This window comes from Crocuta crocuta, unplaced genomic scaffold, assembly GCF_008692635.1.
Source record: "Crocuta crocuta isolate KB4526 unplaced genomic scaffold, BGI_CrCroc_1.0 scaffold118, whole genome shotgun sequence".
NCBI lineage: Eukaryota > Metazoa > Chordata > Mammalia > Carnivora > Hyaenidae > Crocuta > Crocuta crocuta.
In genome coordinates, this window is record NW_027551558.1 from 14,227,343 (window position 1) to 14,248,992 (window position 21,650).

General features: G+C 38.8%; 2 protein-coding genes across 9 annotated transcripts in view; one reads left to right on the forward strand and one right to left on the reverse strand.

The window, feature by feature from the left end:
- Window positions 1-9,695, reverse strand: part of LOC144219212 (uncharacterized) — a 119,076-nt gene extending 109,381 nt beyond the window's left edge. For all 6 annotated transcript variants that reach the window (XR_013331340.1, XR_013331341.1, XR_013331342.1 and 3 more), the window contains exons 1-2: window positions 9,373-9,695; window positions 8,250-8,375 (exon numbers count right to left, since the gene is read on the reverse strand). Coding sequence is in view for 1 of the 6 variants with exons in the window: in XM_077749158.1 (XP_077605284.1) it covers window positions 8,250-8,275 (26 nt within the window). In the remaining 5 variants the exon portion in view is untranslated. The remainder of the gene's footprint in view (window positions 1-8,249; window positions 8,376-9,372) is intronic.
- Window positions 1-21,650, forward strand: part of FOXN2 (forkhead box N2) — a 79,557-nt gene that overhangs the window by 9,885 nt on the left and 48,022 nt on the right. Inside the window, exon 1 of one of the 3 annotated variants that reach the window (XM_077749154.1) lies at window positions 10,083-10,155. The exons of 1 other annotated variant lie outside the window; for it this stretch is intronic. The gene's annotated coding sequence lies outside the window, so the exon portion shown is untranslated. Of the gene's footprint in view, window positions 1-10,082; window positions 10,156-10,284; window positions 10,314-21,650 lie in introns of those variants that run through there. One more of the 3 variants, XM_077749156.1, reaches the window with a different exon arrangement.

A 21,650-nucleotide genomic window follows, 5' to 3' on the forward strand; every position in this document is an offset into this window, starting at 1 on the left:
TATACAACATTCAATCTATAGCAGCCTCTTTTGTTAGTGATCAGCATAGTTTTCAATATGTTTATGTTTTAACTGAGTTTCATTGGTCACATTCTAAGCCTTAGTTTCTCCATCTTTGAGGCAAGGGATCTAGATTGAGGATTTCCAGGTCTTTAAAAATTTCAACTCTCTCAAGGCAAGACATATCCTATCACTACCAGGGATTTACTGTAGAAGTTCTCAATGAGGTAGAAGTAAAAGAGCCTGGAAATTTGACAGAGCCTGGCTCTAAAGATTCTGATAGCACTTCTGCTCCTTCTGTTAGATCAGTGGTTTTCAAACTGTGTTCCCAGAGGAACACAGGATGAAAATGCCTGGGCTTTTACAGCATTTCTCTGTCTTTCAGCATCAGCCCATTTTCTTTTCTTTTTTCTTTTTTTGAGTTTATTTATTTAGTCTGAGGGACAGTGTGAGCAGGGGAGGGGCAAAGAGAGAGGGAGAGAGAATCCTAAGCAGGTTCCAGCTCTAAGCTGTCAGCACAGAGCCCAATGTAGAGCTTGAACTCACAACGGCAAAATAGTGAGTCAACACCAAGAGACAGATGCTTAACTGACTGAGCCACCAAGGTGCCCTTATCAGCCCATTTTCAACCAGAATAGATTCATTCTGATCTATTTTATAGAGTTGGGTTCCATGTAAGATTTCATTCAAATAAAACAAAACCCCACTGTTACACTTTGAATTGTTTGAAACTGCCATTCAAATTGTTTCTTATACTTCAATGTATATATGAACCACCTTTGGGATCTTTAAAAATGCAGATTCGGGGGCACCTGGGTGGCTCAGTTAAACCTCTGACTTCAACTCAGGTCATGATCTCATGGTTTTTGAGTTAGAGCCCCGTGTCAGGCTCCCTGCTGACAGCTCAGACCCTGGAGCCTGCTTAGTATTCGGTGTCTCCCTCTCTCTCTGTCCCTCCCCTGCTTTCTCTCTCTCTCTCTCAAACATAAAAATAAACATTAAAAAAATGCAGATTCTTATTCAGTGAGTCTGGGGTAGGACCTGGGGTTCTGCATTTCTAACTCCTGGTGATGCCAATGCTGCCAGTATGCTGGGCCTGAATGTAGCAAGAACTAAAATGACCTATAGAGCTTTAAGGACTCTAACAGTTTTTCTACTCAACCAAGAAGATTGCTTATTTTCCTCAGTATGATCTTAAGTTTACCAAAATGGTAAATTCTAGATTTCATCTTCTCCTACTCTCCAAGTTTTAGTCTGCCTGACTTTGTCTTTCTAAATATCTGTCTCATTCTCTCAGTGCTTCTCTTCTCTCTCTCTTTTGAAAGGTAAATATTTAACCTTTTGGACATGCATTTAAATATCTTTCTACATACAGTGAATATTGTGCCTCAGCCAGTTCATCTCAGCAAGAGCTAACTATGGAGGGTCTGGGAAATTTGCCACAAGTGAGTTATTTAAAGGTAGTTATGGTGACACTCTCTTCTAAATTTAGCATCTTAATGAACTTCTCCAGATTAAGGAGTAACTGTCTTGCACTCTTCCACCCTTTGTGTGAAAAATTTAGTACATACTTGAGACTGATTATTTTCTTTCCTGTGTTAGAGCCTTCAAACATTTCCTTTCTCAAAATACTTCCTCAGCTGCCTTTTTCCCACATTATCCTTTTTCTGCAAAGAGGGGGAAGAGCTTCGATTACCAGAGCAGTCTCTCCCTAAGCCTCTACACAGCCCTTAGGGGGTGTCCAAATACCCAATGCAGGGATCAGCAATCTTTCTCTTAAAGGCCTAGATAGTAAATATTTTCAGCTTTGTGGTCCATAGGTTCTCTGTTGTAACTATTCCTTGTAATGTCAAAGCAGCCAAAGACAATATGTAAATGAATGTGTGGCTGTGTTCTGTTAAAACTTTATTTACAAAAGTGGAAGGCAGGCCAGATTTGCCACCCACTCCCCTCCCCCTTGAAGGCAAGGCCTTAAGTTTGCTGAACCCTGATCTACATGCATGTTGAAACTGAACCAGTCAGATTACAGCTCCTGGGAATTTGGAATAGGGGCTGGGAAACTGAGTTAAGTAATCACTATGAGTTGCTAAGCAGGAAAGTTGGGCAAACTGGGTGGAGGCCAGAGGTGGAGAGCTGGGGCCACTATTTGGGACAGCCATCGTAGCATGCAAGCCAACAAGTAAGTAGAGAAGCCAGTTTGCAGAGGAAATGAAGCAGACATACATAGAAAAGCTCAGATTAGAGACCAGAAGATGAGAGAGAGAAAGGGTGAAGGAGAGTTCTTGTAATGTTGGCTGTGCTTCCCACAGTCTCATATAATCCCTGCCTATTTTTATATTCTTTCCTACTTTACTTTAGCCAGCTGGCGTGAGTTTGTTTCTTGCAACCAGATAACCCCTAAGTCGAGCAACCTTTTATACTCCAGACATTCCAAATGACTGATAGTTCTCTGACGTGAACAGTCATGCTTTCAAACAACTGAAGTTTTGCTAGATGTGGTTCCACTCCCCACCCCCACACTGCCACTTCTCCATGTTTTTTTCTTTCTACAAAATTTGCTTCAGGCATTATCTCTTGTGGGTTCTCATTGCTCCTTATGTAAAGCTCTATCACTGCACTATTAATGCCACATTATATTTTTTGATTTACTTGTCTGCAGTTATAACTATAGTTTTCATTTCTGTGCTATGTACAAAGCCTGGTACATAGTAAGAACTTAATACAGAAGTAAGGGTATACAATGCTAAATATATCTGTAACACAGGGATAGGTTCTAAACACCCTGAAGGCTCAGGATCCTCAGATACCCCTTCCAGCTTCATGAGCCAAAAGAGAAATAATATAAACTGATAAATTCATTCATATGTAAAAGGACTATAGAAATATATTCAATATGTTTTTGTAGTCAACTTTGCTAAAAGTATTGTTCAAACTTAAGTTCTAACTGAATATTTTGTCTGCCTATTTTAATCAGCAGCTGAATATGTTAACATCTCCAACTAAAATTGTTGATCTTTTTATTCTTCCTTATAGTTCTGTAGTTTTTGCCTTATGTGCTATGACGTTGTTATTAGAAGAATACAACTTAGATTTTTAAAAATCTTTCTGGCAAATTAAATCTTTATCATTAAGAGTCTCCCTTTATCTCTATTATTGCTTTTTGTGTTAGAGTCTACTTAATCTGATATTAATATAGCTATTCCAGCTTTCTTTCAAGTATTGCATGGTTTAGTTTTTTCCATCCCTTTTCTTTCAACCTTTCTGCACTTTTAAGTTCTAGATATATCCTCTGTAAATAGCATGTAGTTTGGTTTTGATTTTTTTTGTCCAGTATGACAATCTATGCTAGCTGGTTACATGAATTGGTGGCCCCAATTTATCATAGATACTAATACTTACACTCTTCTGTAGTTCCCTCCCCTTGACTCTGGGATTGGCCTATAATTTGCTTCATCCAAAATAATGTGGTAGTAATGACAATATGCTAGTTCTAAGTCTAATCCTTCTGGAAGACTCAAGCTTGTGTGTAAGAAGTCTGCCTATTCCCCTGGAGAGACTATGTGGAGAAGTCATGGAACTACTTACACAAAAACCAAAGAATTCAATCAACAGTGAGAACCAAGGCCCCATACATCTGATCTCAGTGAAGCTGGTCTAGTTAACCTCCAGCCATTGGAGCCATCCATGGTTGAGGTGCCAGCCATGAGAGTGAAGCAGCTATCTGGGATCTTTCAGCCCCAGCAGACATCACCCCGAGATGAGAGGAGCAACTCCCTTGTGTCCTATCAAAATTCCTGACACACAGAGTCATGAAATATAATAAAATGCTCATAGTTTAAAATTACTAAATTGAGGGGGTAGGTTGTTAAATAGCAATAGGTAACGAAAACAATTTTTTTTCATTAAATTAGGATTTGTTTTTACTTAATGTAATCAATGATATATTTGGGTTTAAGTCTATCATCTTATTAAGTACTTTCTATTGGTCTTACCTTTGTATGTCCTTCTATTTTTCCTCTCTTGCATTTAGAATGATTACTTTTGATTCTCCATCCCCTTCTTCCCCCTTTTAGATTGAAAACTGCATAGTGTGATGGTTAATTTTATGTGTCAACTTGGCTATACCACAGTGTCCAGATACTTGTTCAAACATTATTCTGTATGTTTCTGTGAAGGTGCTTTGGATGAAATCTACAGTTTAACTGGTGAACTCTATGTAAAGCAGTTAGTGTAAACCACTCCATAATGTGAGTGGGCCTCATTCAATCAGTTGAAGGCCTTAGGAGAACAAAGACTGACCTTCCCTGAGCAAGAAAGAATTCTACTAGCAGACTGCCTTTGATCTTGAACTGGAATTCTCCCCTGCATCAACCTGCAAGCCTATCCTGCAGATTTTGGACTTGCCAAGCCTCCACGATCACTTGAGCTGATTTCTTAAAAAAAAAAAATCTCTTTGTGTGTGTGTGTGTGTGTGTACATCCCATTGGTTCTGTTCCTCTGGAGAACTGTGACCAATAGCCATACTCTTACTATTCTCTTAGTGATTATTCTAAAGATCATAAGATGTATTCTTGACTTATAAGAGTCTATTATTGTAACTTTTTTCCATCCTCCTAGATGATGAACAGATTTTAGAATGCTTGATTCCATTTACCTTCTCCTAACATATATACCATTATTGTACATTTTTAAATACAAAAGACATTAATATTATTGGATTATATAATTTATGTCAATATTCATTTAGATTTACCCATATATTTATCTTTTTTAAATTTTTTAAATGTTTTTTATTTATTTCTGGGAGAGAGAGGCAGCATGAGCAGGGGAGGGTCAGAGAGAGAGGGAGATACAGAATCTGAAGCAGGCTCCAGGCTCTGAGCTAGCTGTCAGCACAGAGCCCGACACGGGGCTTGAACCCATGAACTGTGAAATCATGACCTGAGCTGAAGTCAGATGCTTAACCAACTGAGCCACCTAGGCGCCCCCCCCCCTTTTTTTTAAGTAGGCTTCACACTCAGCACAGCCCAACAGGGAGAGTGAACTCATGACCAAGTTCAAAACCTCAGCTGATGATGCATAGGAGCACACGTACCCCAATGTTCATAGCACCACTCTCAACAACAGCTAAAACATGGAAAGAGCCTAAGTGTCCATCAATGGACGAATGGATCAAGAAGATGTGGTTTATCTATACCATGGAATACTATATGGCAATGAGAAACAATGAAATCTGGCCATGTGTAGCAACATAGATGGACCTTGAGGGTGTTATGCTGAGCGAAATAAGTCAGGCAGANAATAAAAATAAACAAAAACAAAACCTCAGCTGAGATCAAGAGCCAGACACTTAACTGACTGAGCCACCCAGGCACCTCATTACCCACATATTTATCATTTTAATTGATCTTAATTTCCTCATGTATCTCTAACCTTATTACAGCTGGGATCATTTTCCTTCTGCCCAAAGAATGCCAGTGTGAATCTTCTGGTGACTATACTCTATTTTGTTTGTTTGAAAATTTCTTAATTTCACCTTCATTCTTAAAATATTTGCTTTTAGTTTTTTAACGTTATTGAGCCATCATTTTTTGGCTTCAAACTATTCTGTTATAAAGTCAGTTGTTAGTCTAATTATTGTTTCTTTAAAGATCAACTCTTATTTTCTCTAGTTATTCTCAAGATTTTTCTCTTTGTCTTTGGATTTTAGCAATTTTTCATGATGTATTGATGTATCAATTGTATGGATTAGAAATACACACACACACACACACGAATTCTCTGTGGATTAATTCACATATCATTTCTGCCCATGAGTGTCTTTCCTTTCATTCTGGAATTCCATCTATGTGCGTATTAAACTTTATCATCATATCTTCTATGCGCTTTCTTTGTGTTCTATATTTTCCATCCTTTTTCTTATGCCTCATTTTACATAGTTTCTTCTCACTTACCGTCTAGTTCACAAATTCTATCTTTATCTGTGTCTAATATGCTATTATAGCCATCACTGAGTCCTTATTTTCAGTTAGTGAATTTTTTGGTTCTAAAATTTTCATCTGATTATTTTCAAGTCTCTAGCTATCTGTCTAAATTTTGTTCTATTTACTTATACATGGAAAGCATTATTATTTTTATTTATTTATTTTTATTATTTATTTTATTTTATTTTTTGAGAGAGAGAGAAAGAGACAGACAGACAGAACACAAGCAGGGGAGGGGCAGAGAGAGAGAGGGAGCCACAGAATCTAAACCAGGCTCTAGGCTGTGAGCTGTCAACATAGAGTAGGATGCGGGGCTTGACCCCACAAACTGTGAGATCATGACCTGAGCCGAAGTCGGATGCTTAACCGACTGAGCTACCCAGCTGCCCTGAAATCACTGTTATTTTTAAAACTGCGTCTGATAATTTCACTATCTGGATCCCTTTAGCTCTGTTTTTGTTATTTGTTGTTTCTGTTGTTTTTCTTGTTTCTTTGTGTGACTGATTAGTTTTTATCATGTATTAGACATAGTTTTTGCAAAATTGTACAAATGATTTGAAGCCTAGAATAATATTACCTTTACTCCAGAAAAAATTTCAGTTTGCTTCTGCCAAGGGTTTTGGGGGCATTAACTTAAAGGAATTACCCTAATCCAATCTCAGGGTTGAGATGATTTGAAACTGAGATGTCAAACCTTTACTTCTAGGATGCAGCCATTTGGATTCCCTGTTTAAAGCAAGTTCAACCAAGTCATCCTCCTTCTACCTTTGAACATCCTGAACTCTAATCACTATTCCCCATTCCTATTCATACTCTCAGCAACCCTCAGATCATGGCTTGGTAATTTCTATCTTATTAGCTCTCTCATACCTTTGAGCTGATATTTTTAATATTTTGTTAAGTTTTTCTAGTGTCCTTAGTAGGAGAATTGTTACAAATTATTGTCAATACCAGGACTTATAGAGATGTAGGTACTATTAAATATACGTGGTTGCTCTTAGGAAGTACATTGTAAAAGGTCCTCAAAGGAAAAAAAACGAGACCGTCATTCAAATTCCATCTTTTTAGCCCCAAGAAGCAGACCACTACTTAGGGCTTTTGTATCCTAATCCTGGTATCCTGTAATTTGAGAAAAGTTACTTCTTTTATCAACAAACATTATTATTATTTTAAAATATTTGTTTATTTTGAGAGCAAGAGAATGAGAGTGAGCACCCAGGGAAGGGACAGAGAGAGAGGGAGAGACAGAATCCCAAGCAGGTTCCACATTGTCAGCACAAAGCCCAATGTGGGGCTTGATCTCACAAACCGTGAGTCAGATACTCAACCTGGGTGCCCCTGTTAACAAATATTATTCACTATCACCTCTGCTTCAAAAACTGTTCTAAGCAATTAGACCATAAGAATGAAAAAGTATGGGCATTGACCTTAAATGGCTTGAAGTCTACATTCCTTATTGGTAAACTGATTATTTTTAGAATCATCAAGTCATGATCAAAGAGTCTTTGTTAAATATATGTAATACAATGATAAATACATTTAAAATGTAAATGTGTATATTTGAGTTCCTATTATTTTTCAGTCTAAATATGAGGGTATTTCAAACAATATATTTTCTAATGTATTTGTCTTCCAGTAAAGTTTAAAATAAAAAAGTATTTTGGAGAGGAGTACCTGGGTGGCATAGTTGGTTGAGTGTCTGATTTTGGCTTAGGTCATGATCTCACAGCCCATAAGTTCAAGACCTGCATCGGGCCCTCTGCTGTCAACACAGAGCTCTCTTCTGATTTTCTGTCCCTTTCTCTCTCTGCCCCTGCCCTGCTGGTTCTCTCTTTCTCTCTCTCAAAATAAATAAACTAAAAAAAAATTTTTTTTAGTATTTTGGAGAATGAAGAATACAAACTTCACAGGAGATCTTAAATGCCAGGATCCTCTTTTTCCTAAAGAGTTAAGCTCTGGTTTCATAGCCTTTTTTCTCCTGTAAACTCTTGGGTAAAGCTACTCCCTCTGAATCATCATTAGTTTTAATCACAGCTTTTTCTTGATAGGTGTTCAAAGTCCTCTAAAATAGTCTTTAAATATACAAGTATCCCTGGACTCTAAACTATAGGTGACAGATTTCCTATGAGACCTGAGCCTTATCAGCAGAGATTATTTAAATGTGCCAGTCTCTCTACTAAATTGGTCATAGACAGGACCAGCAGAGAGATCTTAGTGGATGCCAATGCAGTACTTCCATTGTTTGACCTTGTACAAGTTACATACCTGTTCTGAATTTGTTTTGCATCCATGATAAACTGGGCTCCTAGATGACATATCTTAAAAGTATATATTAATTCCAGCTCTCAAATTCTGTGATTCTTCTAGAGTTGAGAAGGACTGCTTGGTCACCTGAGTTTAGATTAGAAGGAAAAGTAGAAACCGAAGTTCAATATATCAAGTAAAATACTATTATAATAATCTGTAAGGAGATGAAGACCTATATGATATTAGTGACCACCATGGTCAGCAGATCTAAAACAAGACTAACGAATGAGGAGGCTGTAGCTTTCCAGAAGCCACCTCCTCTTAATCTTCCCTTCCTCCTTTTCTCCCGTTCTACTACATTCTTCCTCCAGGAACTTCCTTCAATTTGTCCACATGAGGGGGCAACAGTGATCCTTCTGAAGGGAGAAAATGCATCAACTCTTGCTTCTATAAAGCATATAGTACATTTGGTGTGTGGCCGCTTACTCTAAATGCAATTATGAGGGCTTTCAAATAGAACCAGTAGATGATTTTGGACAAATCATATAGACACAGTATTTTCATCTATGGAATGATGCCTCTAATTAATTCTGTGTCTCTCTCATCCCCAGAGCTTGACTTGTTTTTATTGTCAGTAGGCAGCTTGTTTCATACTCAGCTCACCTGACTCACAGCCCCACACACAGTGAATATCCAGTTAACATACATTGTTCAGGAAAAAAATTGAATTTTTTCATCCATCAGTCACTGTGCAGGTCTCTTTCACACACCTTTACTTTTAACTCATTCAGCACATTTGTGATATAGGCATCACTACTCTAGCTTTTTAAGATGTAGATAAAGATATTTAGAAATTTAGTGATCAGGATAATTTTAGTAAAATGGAGCCTTAGTTCTGCCACTTCTGTCAGCTTATTTTTCTAAGCCTTAGTTTTCTTCTCTGTAAAGTGGGAATTTGTAAGATTTAGGGCAGGGTTTTAGCAAAAAAAAAAAAAAGAGAGAGAGAAAGTTCCCAAATGGAACATTGTTTTATTAAAAAAGTATTTTACATTTACCTGAAATTCTGATTTGGGGCACTCCTGTATTTTATCTGGCAGCACTATCTTAGCATTATGTTTGATAATGCATGTAAAGAACTTACCTCAGTCCCTAGCACTTAGTGAGGGCTCAGGAAATGCGATGCTTATTAAAATTTTGATGTTTCCAAAGTCCTTTTTTTCACCACAAACACGCTGTGCTCAGTTTCCACTTAAAACTTCAGTCAAGCGAGTGTGATATTACTTTAAGTTCATATTAATGCTCTGCCGTTCCCACAGCGCTTTCAAAGCCTGGCCAATGGCGGAAAGCTCTTGGGGAAACCCACAGAACGAAGCTCGGGCTGTTGGGGGTCGTCGCGCACTCCCAGCACTGGATCCTCCGGCCGACGAGCCAGGAAGGCCACCCTAGCCCCGCCCCCGAGCCTTTTCGGCCACTCAGCGGCCCCGCCGCGCTCCGCTGCACTCCTATAGGTCCTTCCAGGACAGGCGAGGCCTTTCCATTTTTCCCGCCTTCCCGGCCCCTCCTCAGCCCGAAACCGGCACTAGCCCACCACGTCTCCGCCCTGCCTTCCGTGCGAACCCCGCCCTTCCGGACACCGCGTCGCCCTTCCTTCCCCACCCACAGTTCAGGGCTGCTTGCGAGGTCCCGGACCCGCCCTTAGGTACGAGGTGGGAGGGGACACCGAAGGGCGGACCGAGCCCCCTTCGGAGGAGTCGCGAGAGGCGGGGACCGGAGGGAGGGGCGGGGCTAATCTCCTTGGCGCCTCGTTGCCATGGCAGCGAGGGAGGGTGCAGGGAGGGGGAGGAAGCGAGNGCTGCGGTGCTCTGCCATATTGTGTCTTCCCCTGCCCGTTCCTCGCTTCCCCGCTGCGGCGGCAGAGCAGACGGTGAGTTCCAGCGGAGTAGCGCCCTCCTGGGCCGGCGTTGCTGGGCGTCCGCGCTCCCCGCCCCGGCCCGCGGCGCAGGGCCCNCTGTGTGGACTCCCGGGGGGCGTCGAACTGAGCGGAGCGCGGCCCCGTGAGGAGTTAGGAGTTTTTCGTGAGAGGTAATGACCGCCCAGGAGCGGGTGTCGTCTGGCGGAAACCGCTGCGAGGGGTGCCGGCTCTCAGGGAAGGTTCGGAGGTGGCTCCGGGCACGCTTAGGGTGCATCTGCTGTTAGAGGAAGTGCCCCAAGCCCCTCGGGAGTGTGTGCGGCGCCCCTCCCCCGCCTCGAAGTGGAGCGAGACGTGCGGGGCGTGGAGTCCTGGTCCGGCCCCAGGCGGACTGACTGGGCCCAGCCAAGTAGTGCCCGGGGAGGCGCCGGCCGCTGCCTGGAGTGAACTTCAAGCCCAGGAATTGCCGGGCGTTCGGGGGACAGGGGCGGGTCCCGGATGTGGGGGTGGCCGATCCTGGCGCACTCTGGCCCCTCCTCCAGCGGGCGCCTTGGGGGCCTCTCGGGGTGTCTGTCTTGTTGGGGTGGTAGTTCTAGGGTTTTCAGCGGGGCAATATGGACACTTCCTTTTCGCTGCCTCTCTCGGGCCCTTAGTTATCTCGGTCCTGTCTTCTGTCTGGGGCGGGGGAGGGGCGGTGAAAGGTTTTGAGGGCGTGTGCGAGGCTCCTCACCTTTCTGGGTTCGCCCCACCACAGCAGCGGCTAGTTTGAAAACCCCGGAGGACGGAGGGAGTCGGGGAAGAAGCCCCTGTGCGTGGTCCTTCATCCTCCACACTTACTCAACTCCACCCCTTTTACCCCTCTGCAGAATGCGAGTTGTTTCCACCTTAGCTCGCGGGACTGAGAGTAGTGAATTCAGTGGGGTAGTACTCGGGATCTTCTTGGACCTGATTTCTGCTTTAAGGTCTCTTTAAAAGCAGCCCCTGTACTGCGTTTTCACCTTACAGAAAAAAAAAGTCTTAGCGTGCACAGAAACGGCACGGTCTTTCTTCTACCCCAACTCGGAGGTGGAGGGTGGAGGGCAGTTCTTTATTTCCAGGTTTATTTGTGCTGTTTCCCCGTCTTCCTTTTGATTGTGACAGCCACGTGGCCGGCTGACTAGAGTGCCCGAGCGCCACTAGGTCTGTGGCTTCACTGGTAGCCAGGAGCTTTGTAATCGTGCTGTAGCCTTGCATCCACATTTATTTTGGTGTTTTCTGAATGAGGAAGTGGAAAAAGCTGAACTGTTCATGTCTATCTCTGTTCCATCTGAATTGTCAGACTTACCTGTTTCCTTGAAGTCCTTGTAGGGTATATATCGACGTTTTTGCCTTCCTCTGCTGTTTTGATGATTCATCTGTAAAATCTCAGCAGTGTTAGGTACCACTAAAGGAGTGGTGGAGAATAGAGTAGTACATTACGGAGTTTCCCCACTCTGGAAGAATATCGTTTGTATTTCAGAACCATTAGTGAGAGGTTCTAATGCAGTCAGAAATCATCACATTCTGGAATATTTCTTGTTGAGTTTTTTAAGTCTTATTTTTTTCTTTTTATATAAAAATGTGACCTGAAAGAATATAGACAAATTATGAGTGAAAATACTTGTTTAGGGATAAAATAAATACTCGTTTGACGTGTGTGTGCACTTTCTTAAGCTCTTTTTGAAAACGTATGAACGGTTAATGTGAATGTTAACATGAACAGATTTTATTTTAAGGAGTGAAATTTAATTTTGAGAATATATGAAAGTAAAGGATCAAAGAGTTGAAGATTTGAAAATCCAGACTTTTGGAGAGTTTGGAAAATTTTAGAATTTAAATGTAATCTCTGGATACTAACGCATGATAGGTCATTTTGTGAATGCTTTGGTGGATCTGAATTATTTCTGCAACATATGATTTTATTTGGATCAGTTTTACTTGAATAGTACTAAGCCACAGGAAGCATTTAAAATGTGTAAAAGAATTATGTAGAGAAGTTATAGCAGCACCATTTATTAGAATTTAATTATGCCTTAACAGTGGTTCTGAATCAATGAAGTTAATAGATAAAAAGATTGGAGAGGCTTCATTGCCAGAAAGATAATGCGATTGAGAAATGACTATTATGTGCTGACCACTGAGAGCAATGCTTAGTTGAGAAAGAAAAGTAAACGGGATGATGAAATGCTTATATAAAACAGGAAGCACTGAAAACATATGCCGTAAGTTAACGACCTTATTAGGGGATCCAACTATGGAATGAAACTTTAAAAAGTGCCCTCCAAGTAGGACTTGTTCTTATGGTAGCTTATTGCTTAGCTGTCCTAGTATGTGTGTGTATGTGTTGCTTTTAGATTGTTTTCTTTTTAGTAACTGGGTTTTACATAAATGCAAAAGTCCTCCAAAAATAAAATTTTGAGGGCCCAAAGCTTTGCTGATTTCTTAGGGAGGAAATGGAGGTCTTTGATTTGATCCCTATTTGGTTGAAGAGACTAGGTTAACACTAGTGAAAATTTAAGAATTTATTGTGTAAGAAGATGTAATTAGGAGTTAAATTGTATAATGAAGGCAAGTGGTGTAAGGCTTAAAAGGAAAAGGAACCTAGAGGGTTTAAGGAGTTAGGGGAGGCTTCTTAGAGAAATAAAGCTCTTACTTTCTAAAGTCTAAAATTATGTTACTCCCATTGGGTTAATCTTTCTGAAAATTGTTTCACTCATTTGTCAAGCATAAATTGTATTACCCTTTATATCAAGTATGAATACCAAATTTCTTCTCAGGACTTTTCAAACTTTGGTCCTTGTTTAATCCCATCTTCCACTAATCTTCAGGAATTGTTCTTTATTCACTACTACAATGTGATATAACAATTTTACTTCTTACCTTTGCTGGTGTAATAATATTTTTCTGTTGGAAATATACCTGCACACATCTTCTTAACCACTGAAGAAATACTCAAGCTTGAGTCTTGGCTGCATGAGAGCCTTAGAATCATAGAATTTTAGACCTGCCTTTACCTCTGCAACTGAAAATTCTTTACCTTTTTGAATAGCATGTAATTCTTTTGGCTGTAGCATTCTATGCTGCCTTGTTTTCACTTAATAAATACTTTTTGAGCACTTCCCATTTGCCAAGCACTGTTATAGGAACTGAAGGTACCACTTTGAATAAGACAAATTCCTATGTTCCTTTTTTTAATGTTTATTTATTTGTTTTTTGTGGGGGAGGGAAGAGAGAGAATCCCAGACAGGCTCTGCACTATGTGTGCAGAGCGTGATGCAGGGCTCAGTCTTATAAAATGTGAAATTGTGAGATCATGACTTGCACTGAGCCACCCAGGTGCCCCTCCTGTGTCCTTTGTTAGTCATCTTTTTAGGGTTTTTCCCCCCACATTTATATATTTTTGAGTGACAGAGCATGACAGGGGGTGGGGGAGGGGGTTGATATAGAATCTGAAGCAGGCTCCAGGCTCTGAGCTGTCAGCACAGAGCCCGCAAAAGGGCTTGAACTCACGGACCCTGAGATCATGACCTGAGCCAAATTGGACCCTTAACTGACTAAGCCATCCAGGTGCCCCCCATCCTTTTAGGTTTTATCGCCCCAAGAAGATTACAAAGTCTTTGACCACCCAAAAGAGTCTTATTTTCCTAGGTATATGTGGTATGCTTCATGAGTATTGAATTATTTTTTGAATAAAGGAAAGGCAAGACTTACAGAATGAGGTAGAAAGATGGATGGAAAGTTTTACAAGTGAAGGGTAAAAGTGCATAACCAATTATGGATGGCTTTAAAAGTATCACTTCTGAATTTAAATATGGTTTAGTACCAAAAAAGATAATATTTGAGCCTAGGAATATAATAAAATCCTTATTTGAGGAAGGTTCATTTGACAGCAGTGTTAATAGTAATTATTAACTATGGGCATGGGAAGGAAAGAGGTCTCCTGAAAAAAATCTTTGAGAGGGAGGTTTGGGAGGGAAGCATCATCAAGAAAATGGTGTTTAGTTAGTTGAGTGTAAGGTGTATGAGAGAAAGCAAGGGGAATATGACCTTTAGTGACTAAAGATTAGAGATGTGGGATAGTCACTTCAATATAGAAGTGACAGCACATGTTTATGAATTTTTGTCATAGAGTTAATGAAATGTTGAGGACTAAGAATGATACTTAGGGAAGCTAAAATTCAAAGGGATTTGCTCTGATTTTATGTAACTTCATAATTAATACTATAGACTTGTATAATGCCTACATTTTTGGAAAAGTTGCGGGGTAGTACACAGAGTATACCTCATTCAGTTTTCATTACTGTGAACTTCTTGTTACTATGGTACATTTGCCATAACTAAGGAAACAAAATTGCTACATTTCTAATAACTGAACTACATACTTTATTCAGATTTCTCTAGTTTTTCCCTAGTGTTCTTTTCCTGTTCCAGAATTGCAAGTTCTCAAACTTTTCTTGTCTTTGAGGACTGTGACAGTTTGGGGGAGTACTAGTCAAATATTAGAGGATGTCCTTCAGTTGAGATTTGTCTAAGATGTGAGGGGATAAATGATTCCTAATGATTAGACTGGAGTCAGGTTTTAGGGAGGAAGACAACAGAGGTGAAGTGTCATTCTCATCACATTACTCTAAGGACACATAATAACAATATGATAAAATTGATGATAATCTTGATCACTCTTTGAGGGCTTTGCCAAGTTTTCACCCCCTTCCCTTCCATACTCTACCCTTTGAAAGAAAGTTGCTATGCATATTCCATGCTCAAGGCCTTAACCTAATTATGATTCATGTTTTTTATTTCCATCAATATAATTTGCTTTTCTATAAATATTTAAAGTTGGATATACATTTATTGAGCATCTACTGTATTTATGCGCTAAGACTATAGTGGTGAGCAAGAGATGTCATTTCTACTTTTCTGGAATCTGTCTGTTACAAACATAAAATGGAATTTATCTCCTCACATAGATTTTAATTTCACTGATGGTTGTAAACATAATGTTACTATATGGCCTCAAAGGCTAAATAAATCTCAATACTAATAAATCTCAATACTTAAGTAGTCATTTAGAAGATACACTTATTATACACTTGTCATAAAGGTTGAATATATGTACCACAAAAATAACTGCCTTTTTGTAACAACACATATAACAAAAATTACTTTGATTCTCCCCAAATAGATGTATTCCTGTTAAATTACCATTAATTATACTCATATTCTGTAAAGTTTGCAGATTGATAAGAAAATTCTTGGCTTTTTTTTTTCTTTAAATACTATTTATTTTGAGAGATGTATATGCATGGGAGAGGGGCAGAGAGAGAATCCCAAGCAGGCTCTGTGCTGTCAGAGCATAGCTGGAGGCTTCATGGCCTGAGCTGAAATCAAGAGTCGGATGCTTAATCCACTGAGCCACCCAGGAGCCCCAGAAAATTTTTGGCTTCTTGATTGTACTTTAATAGTTATTCGGTGCTTTTGCCACTTAGAAGTGGTCTGGAAGGTATATTGGGGAAATCATATGGGGAAAAGAACAGACCCTGTGTTCTCCCCCTGTGAGAGGCTGTGATTATTTATTTATGGAAAGTAAATGAAGTTGAAGAAAATAAACATGAAAGTTTTGAAAGTGATGATGAACTTTGTTGGGGGAAGTCACTGTATACTTAATAGAAGACTGATGCCATTCTAACATTGGGAATGTTATTGAGAATATTATTAATAAAACAGTACCAATTTTATTGGACAATAAAATTTGTTTAAAGACTTCTTGAATGAGAATTTCAGTTATTTTTTTCTAGAGGAGAGCAAGAATTCCCAAGCAGGCTCTGGTGCTGTCAGTGCAGAGCCCGAGACAATGTTCTCTCCCACAATCGTGAGATTGTAACTTGAGTCGAAATCAACAGTTTGATGCTTAATGACACCCAGGTGCCCTTAAGATAGTAGACTTTTAACTCATCATCCTGCTTGCCAAATATAAGGATAAAATATTGTGAGAAATTGGTCTCTTAGTTTGCTATATCATTTTACTACATTGGTTTGAAGATTATTCCAAAAGCATTTTGTTACTGTTTTCCATTGATATGTAGTAGTAGTTTTAAATTAATCTGTGGTTTTTTATTTTCCTAAATTCCTTTTTTATCCTTTTTTACTGTAAAATAAAGTGTAGAGACAGAAAACAAAGGTGTGACTTAGTGAATTATGAAACCAACACCCATGTAACCATCTTCCAGGTTAAAGGAGAGAATTTCTCCAGCCACCTTAGAAGCCCTTCCATGTATGCTTCTTCTGAAACATAACTCCTTTCCTTCAGAAAATAACTACTATCCAGACTTTTTGAAAATTGCTTGATTAAATTTCTTTTTTGTTTTATTACTAAGTATGTATCCCTAGACACTATACTTAAGCTTGCATGCACCCTTCCTTCCTTTTGATTTTTTTTTGTTTTCTTTTCACCTTGTGTTTTTCTTAAGACTTTATCTTTTGTGTTTATTTTTTCTTGTACTTCTTGAACTTAAGTCTTCATTCCTGAAATGGTTTTTCCCTTTTATTTCGGAGTCTTTCCTGAATTCTGTCATTTTTTTTTCTGAGCTTTTAAAATTTTGATATATATTTTTTCTTTCCTGTCTTATATAATTTTTTAAGTTCATTTTGAAATAGAAGCTCATTTTTATCTTTTCTGTGAGCATCTCTGGCATGCTTTCAATGTCTGTAGGATGTTATTTTATTCCTTTTTTTCTTTTATTTATTACTTTTTGTGTCTGGTGTGGCAAATACACTTAACATGAGATCTGCCCTGTTAAAAAATTTTTAAGTGTACAATACAATATTGTTAACAGGAGGCACTATGTTATACAACAGATCTCTAGGACTTATTCATCTTGCATAATGGAAACTTTATACCCATTGAACAACTTCCATTTCCCCCTCTCCCTTGCTTCTGAGTTTGACTATTTTCCTGTTTCTTTTTTCTTATAACTTTGTATGATATTCAACCTCAATACTTTGACTTGTTTCTTTATATGAAAATAGTTTTCTTGAACGTCTAGGAAGAGGTATAATTCTTCTGACTTTAGAGTTCTCTTTTATTGGTTTTGTGCATCATTAAAAAGAATGGTAAATGGATCTCTGAGATTTCCTGGCTCTGTTTTACTCTGACACTTCTATATTTGGACCTTCTCTTTTCTTTATCTTGTTTGTCCCTAACCTGCCCAATTTTGTTTTCACTCAGCACTTTCTCTTAAGTATAAGGTCTGTCTTGGAAGATAGCTCCGAGTGTCAGTTTCAAACATTCTAAGGGGACTAGACTGCTATAGGCCTATAGGCCTTACTGTGAACCACTTGCACCTACTACTACTGGAGTAATTTTAGCTTCTCTCAGCGCTTGCCGCTGAATACCTTTTGGCTGTTTTGTGCTTCTGTTCTCAAGTTCCTCAGATACCTCATTGCTTCCCTCTGCTTTTTCTCACTTAGACACCAATAGAAAACAGGTTGAGGGCAGAGTAGGGAGGAAAAGGTTGGAGCTGTTGGTGGTTTGTTTCAGTCCTTTGTATTAATAGAGTTTGTGGTGAGACTATCAAATAGTTTTGTTGTAAAAATTACCCATGGTTTTTGGGTTTGCTCTCTAGTTGCTCTGTGTAAAGATTCACAAGGACTTAAAAATTTGCTGCCACCATTGCTGCCTTTTTCCATAATCCTCTTCCTGATAATTGTAATTTGGAGAATGGTTATATCTTTTTTCCCCCCTAAAATCTTGGCAAAAAAACTTATTTCTTCTAAAATTAATGCCACGTAATGCTGTCCACTGATTATACGTGTCATAGCACTCTGATTATTGCTCTGATTATTTCTTCTTAGTTGAGAGAGCATTTCAAAGTCTATTAAAGATCCTTTGGGAAATTGTGTAAGGGTCATGAGACTATCTCTCTGTTGCAAATACACAAGTGTTAGTGCTTTGGCATTTAATGCTTTAGCTCTTTCCAATATTTAAAAGCTAACCTACATTATTTATACCTAAGGCCATTCTTACATTATGGAGAAAAAATTGGTTACAGTTTTGAGAACTTATTTGTTGATGTTCCTTTATATAAATGTAGTTATTCGGAAATACAAAATAATCAGAAAGTTTAATGAGATACTCTCTTGATATTTAGAAGAACAGAAAGATTTAAATAATTTGTACAAGGTGAAGATACTCATTTAACAAATAGCAAATGCTTAATATACATTAGGAATCAGATATATGTATGTAAATAATTGCAGTGTGAGACATACGCTGCAAGACATAGATTCAAGAGTACTGTGGAAACACAGAGAGTAGGAACCAACTTTCCCCAACAAGTTGGATTAGGTGAGGTGAATTTTTTAGTTATTATGGAGGTTAACTAATGGTGTATCCTTACTGTTAATAAACTCATTATCTCTATTTTTATAAACTTTTCTGTTAATAGTGCTTCATACAAATAGTTTTACTATAGACTTCCTTCAGTTACTACCTCAAAATAGCATGTTGTTCAGATGGAATTAAAATAATTAATGCCTAAAACATTTTCTGATACTATTTTGCAAATACTTCCTAAGTGGAGAACTAAAATTTAAGTGAAAGGCTCATAAAGCAGAATGGAAAACATGGTATCTAACATATTTTTCTGTACTTGAATGTTAACTACTCAGTAAATATTTTTTAATGAATGTCACATTTCACCTTTCAGTTTTTGTTCCATGTAGTTTGATAAAAATCTCCTTTGTTTAGTTGAAAAAAATTAGCAATATGGTATAATTTGGGCTTTGCATATCTAATGTAGTTGGCAGCAAGTGACAGCCGTGTTATACTTAAAGTACTCTACTTAGGGTTGTTGTGTCCATTATTTTCTATTCTTTTTGGGTTTGTTTTTAGCTTTGAGTAAGTCCTTTATAAGGTATAGAACTTTAGTGTTTATAAAGTGGTTTCATTTCTGTTGTTTGCTTTGAGCTATTAACAGAAATAATCACAGTAAAAAAAAAGGACGAAAATGTAGTTGGAAGTAGTAGGAGAGATAAACATCTTTAAAAGTAGTTCAGGTGGTAATTACATAGAAGAATTGTCATTAGGGTTTGGGCTGAATGGTGTTTGGGAAGGTAGACAATCCAGGTGTTAGAATAGCTGGAAGCAATAATCTAAATAGAGAAATGCACAGGAAGTATTTGGACAGGGTTAGTCTAGTTTGGACTAACTTCCAGTAGAGGAAGTACTATCAATGATAGTATGTACTTTTTTTCAGTCTTTTGTAGTTAACGGAGCAGTCTGGGCAGGGTGGCAAGCTAGTGAAGTAGTGAAGAATGTGAGCTGTGGAGCCATACTCCTTCAGAGTTTGTGATAACAGGCATACCATTTACCTCTTTTTATCTGTTTCCACATATAAAATAGACACTAATAATAGCATCTGCCTGGTAGAGTTGTTATGAAGTTTAGAACAATTCCTGGTATCAGTAATCATTCAGTGAATGTTTTTATATAAGAAAATACTAGCTCTCTTATTTACATAAATCATGTGTACGTGGCTTATGCAAGCACACATAGGAAATACACATATGGGTAGGATATAGGTCTTACCATGTATATATATCTACAGGAAAGCTATTAATATTTGAATTTCAGTTTTTAGTAATACTTAGATTAGTATAGAACAAAAATCCAACCATCTCATTTTACAGATGTCCAAGTTATGTGGTTGCAGAGCTAGAACCAAGATCTGACACTCAGTGAATATTTGAGCATTAAACAAAACAGACAACCAGCTCTGCCATTATTCAGCTTTGAATCAGTTAGGAAGGATATGTATTAAGCCATCTCAGGTGCGATAAATGTTATCAAAAAGTATAGGATATTATGGAAAGGCAGAACTTAGGGCCCTCTCTAGTCTGGGATGTGGAGAAGGTTCCCCTTACAATTTTATTTTACATTTTATTTTTTATGAAAGCACCCATGCAAGTGGGGATAGGGGAGCTGGGAAGGGAAGAGAATTTCAAGCATGCTCCACGCCTAGCACAGAGCCCAACGTGGAACTCCATCTCACAACTATGAAATCATGACCTGAGCCAAAATCAAGAATCTGAGGCTAGGATGCTCAACTTCCTGAGCCACCCAGGCACCCTTCCCTTAAGATTTTAAAGCTGGGATGTGAATGACAATAGCAGCCAGGACTAGGTGAAATGAAGAGTGTATCAGGCAAAGGAAGTAACATTTGTAAAGGCCCTGAGGGGAGGAGAAAGCATGGCCTATTCAGACATCTAGAGTGGGGAGAACCAGGGGAAGAGTGGCAAAAGATGTGGTCAGATAAGTTAGTTAGGGGTGTCATGGCAGATCTTATATACCATGTAAAAGACTTTGCATTTGGATTTAAGAGCCCCATTGTTGGATAAAGCAAGAAAGGGACCTTGTCAGATTTGCATTTTATAAAATTATTCTATATTGTAGAGAGCAAATTGAGAGGATCAGGCATAATTGCAGGGAGACTAATTATAAGGATATTGTCAGGGTGCCTGGGTGGCTGAGACACTTGAGTGTTCAACTCTTGATTTTTAGCTCAGGTCATGATCCCAGGGTCATGGGATTGAGCCCTGTGTAGGGCTCTGCACTGGGCATGGAACCTGCTGAAGATTCTCTCTCTCTAAAATAAAACGAAAACAAAATAAAAAGATATTGTCAGAGTCACTGCATATTTTCATGCAGAACACGGTTATTAGGAGTACTATGCATATAGATTACTGTTATAGTGACCTAGATGAGAAATGATACTGCTCTGCACTATTGTCATAACTGTGAAGGTGAAAAAGATGGGCAGATTTCAGATTCAATTATTTCTCCAAAGTCTATCCCCAGACCAGATCTCTCTCCTCAACTTTAGATCACATATATCCCAAATGACCATTGTATTTGAATATCTCACAAGCCAGACTCAACAGGTCAAAACAAAATACACAAGCACACCTCCACAAACACCGATCTGCCTCCAAGAAGAAAAGGAGCCATTTTGCTGTCAGTATCCTCTGTATTACAAATGGAATTCATACATTCAGTGGCTGATCCTATCTACTAGTAGTGACATCTAGACTTTTTAACTATGTATAGCTACAGTTGATTTGGCTGTAGGAATATAACTTAGGTTATATTCCATGTACATTTATTTAGGAACTTGAATGTTTATTAGGTTAAGTGTTACTTTTTTAAATGCCCTGGAGGGGTGCCTGAGTGGCTCAGTTGGTTGAGCATCAGACTTTGGCTCAGGTCATGATCTCACAGTTCATGGGTTCGAGCCCTGCGTCGGGCTCTGTGCTGACGGCTAGCTCAGAGCCTGGAGCCTGTTTTAGATAACTGTATCTCCCAGTCTCTCTGACCCTCCCCTGCTCATGCTGTCTCTCTCTCTCAGAAATAAAACATAAAAATTTTTTTAATAAAAAAAATAAAATACCCCGGAGATAGTCTATTTAATAACCTAAATATCTCTGATAATAAAGAT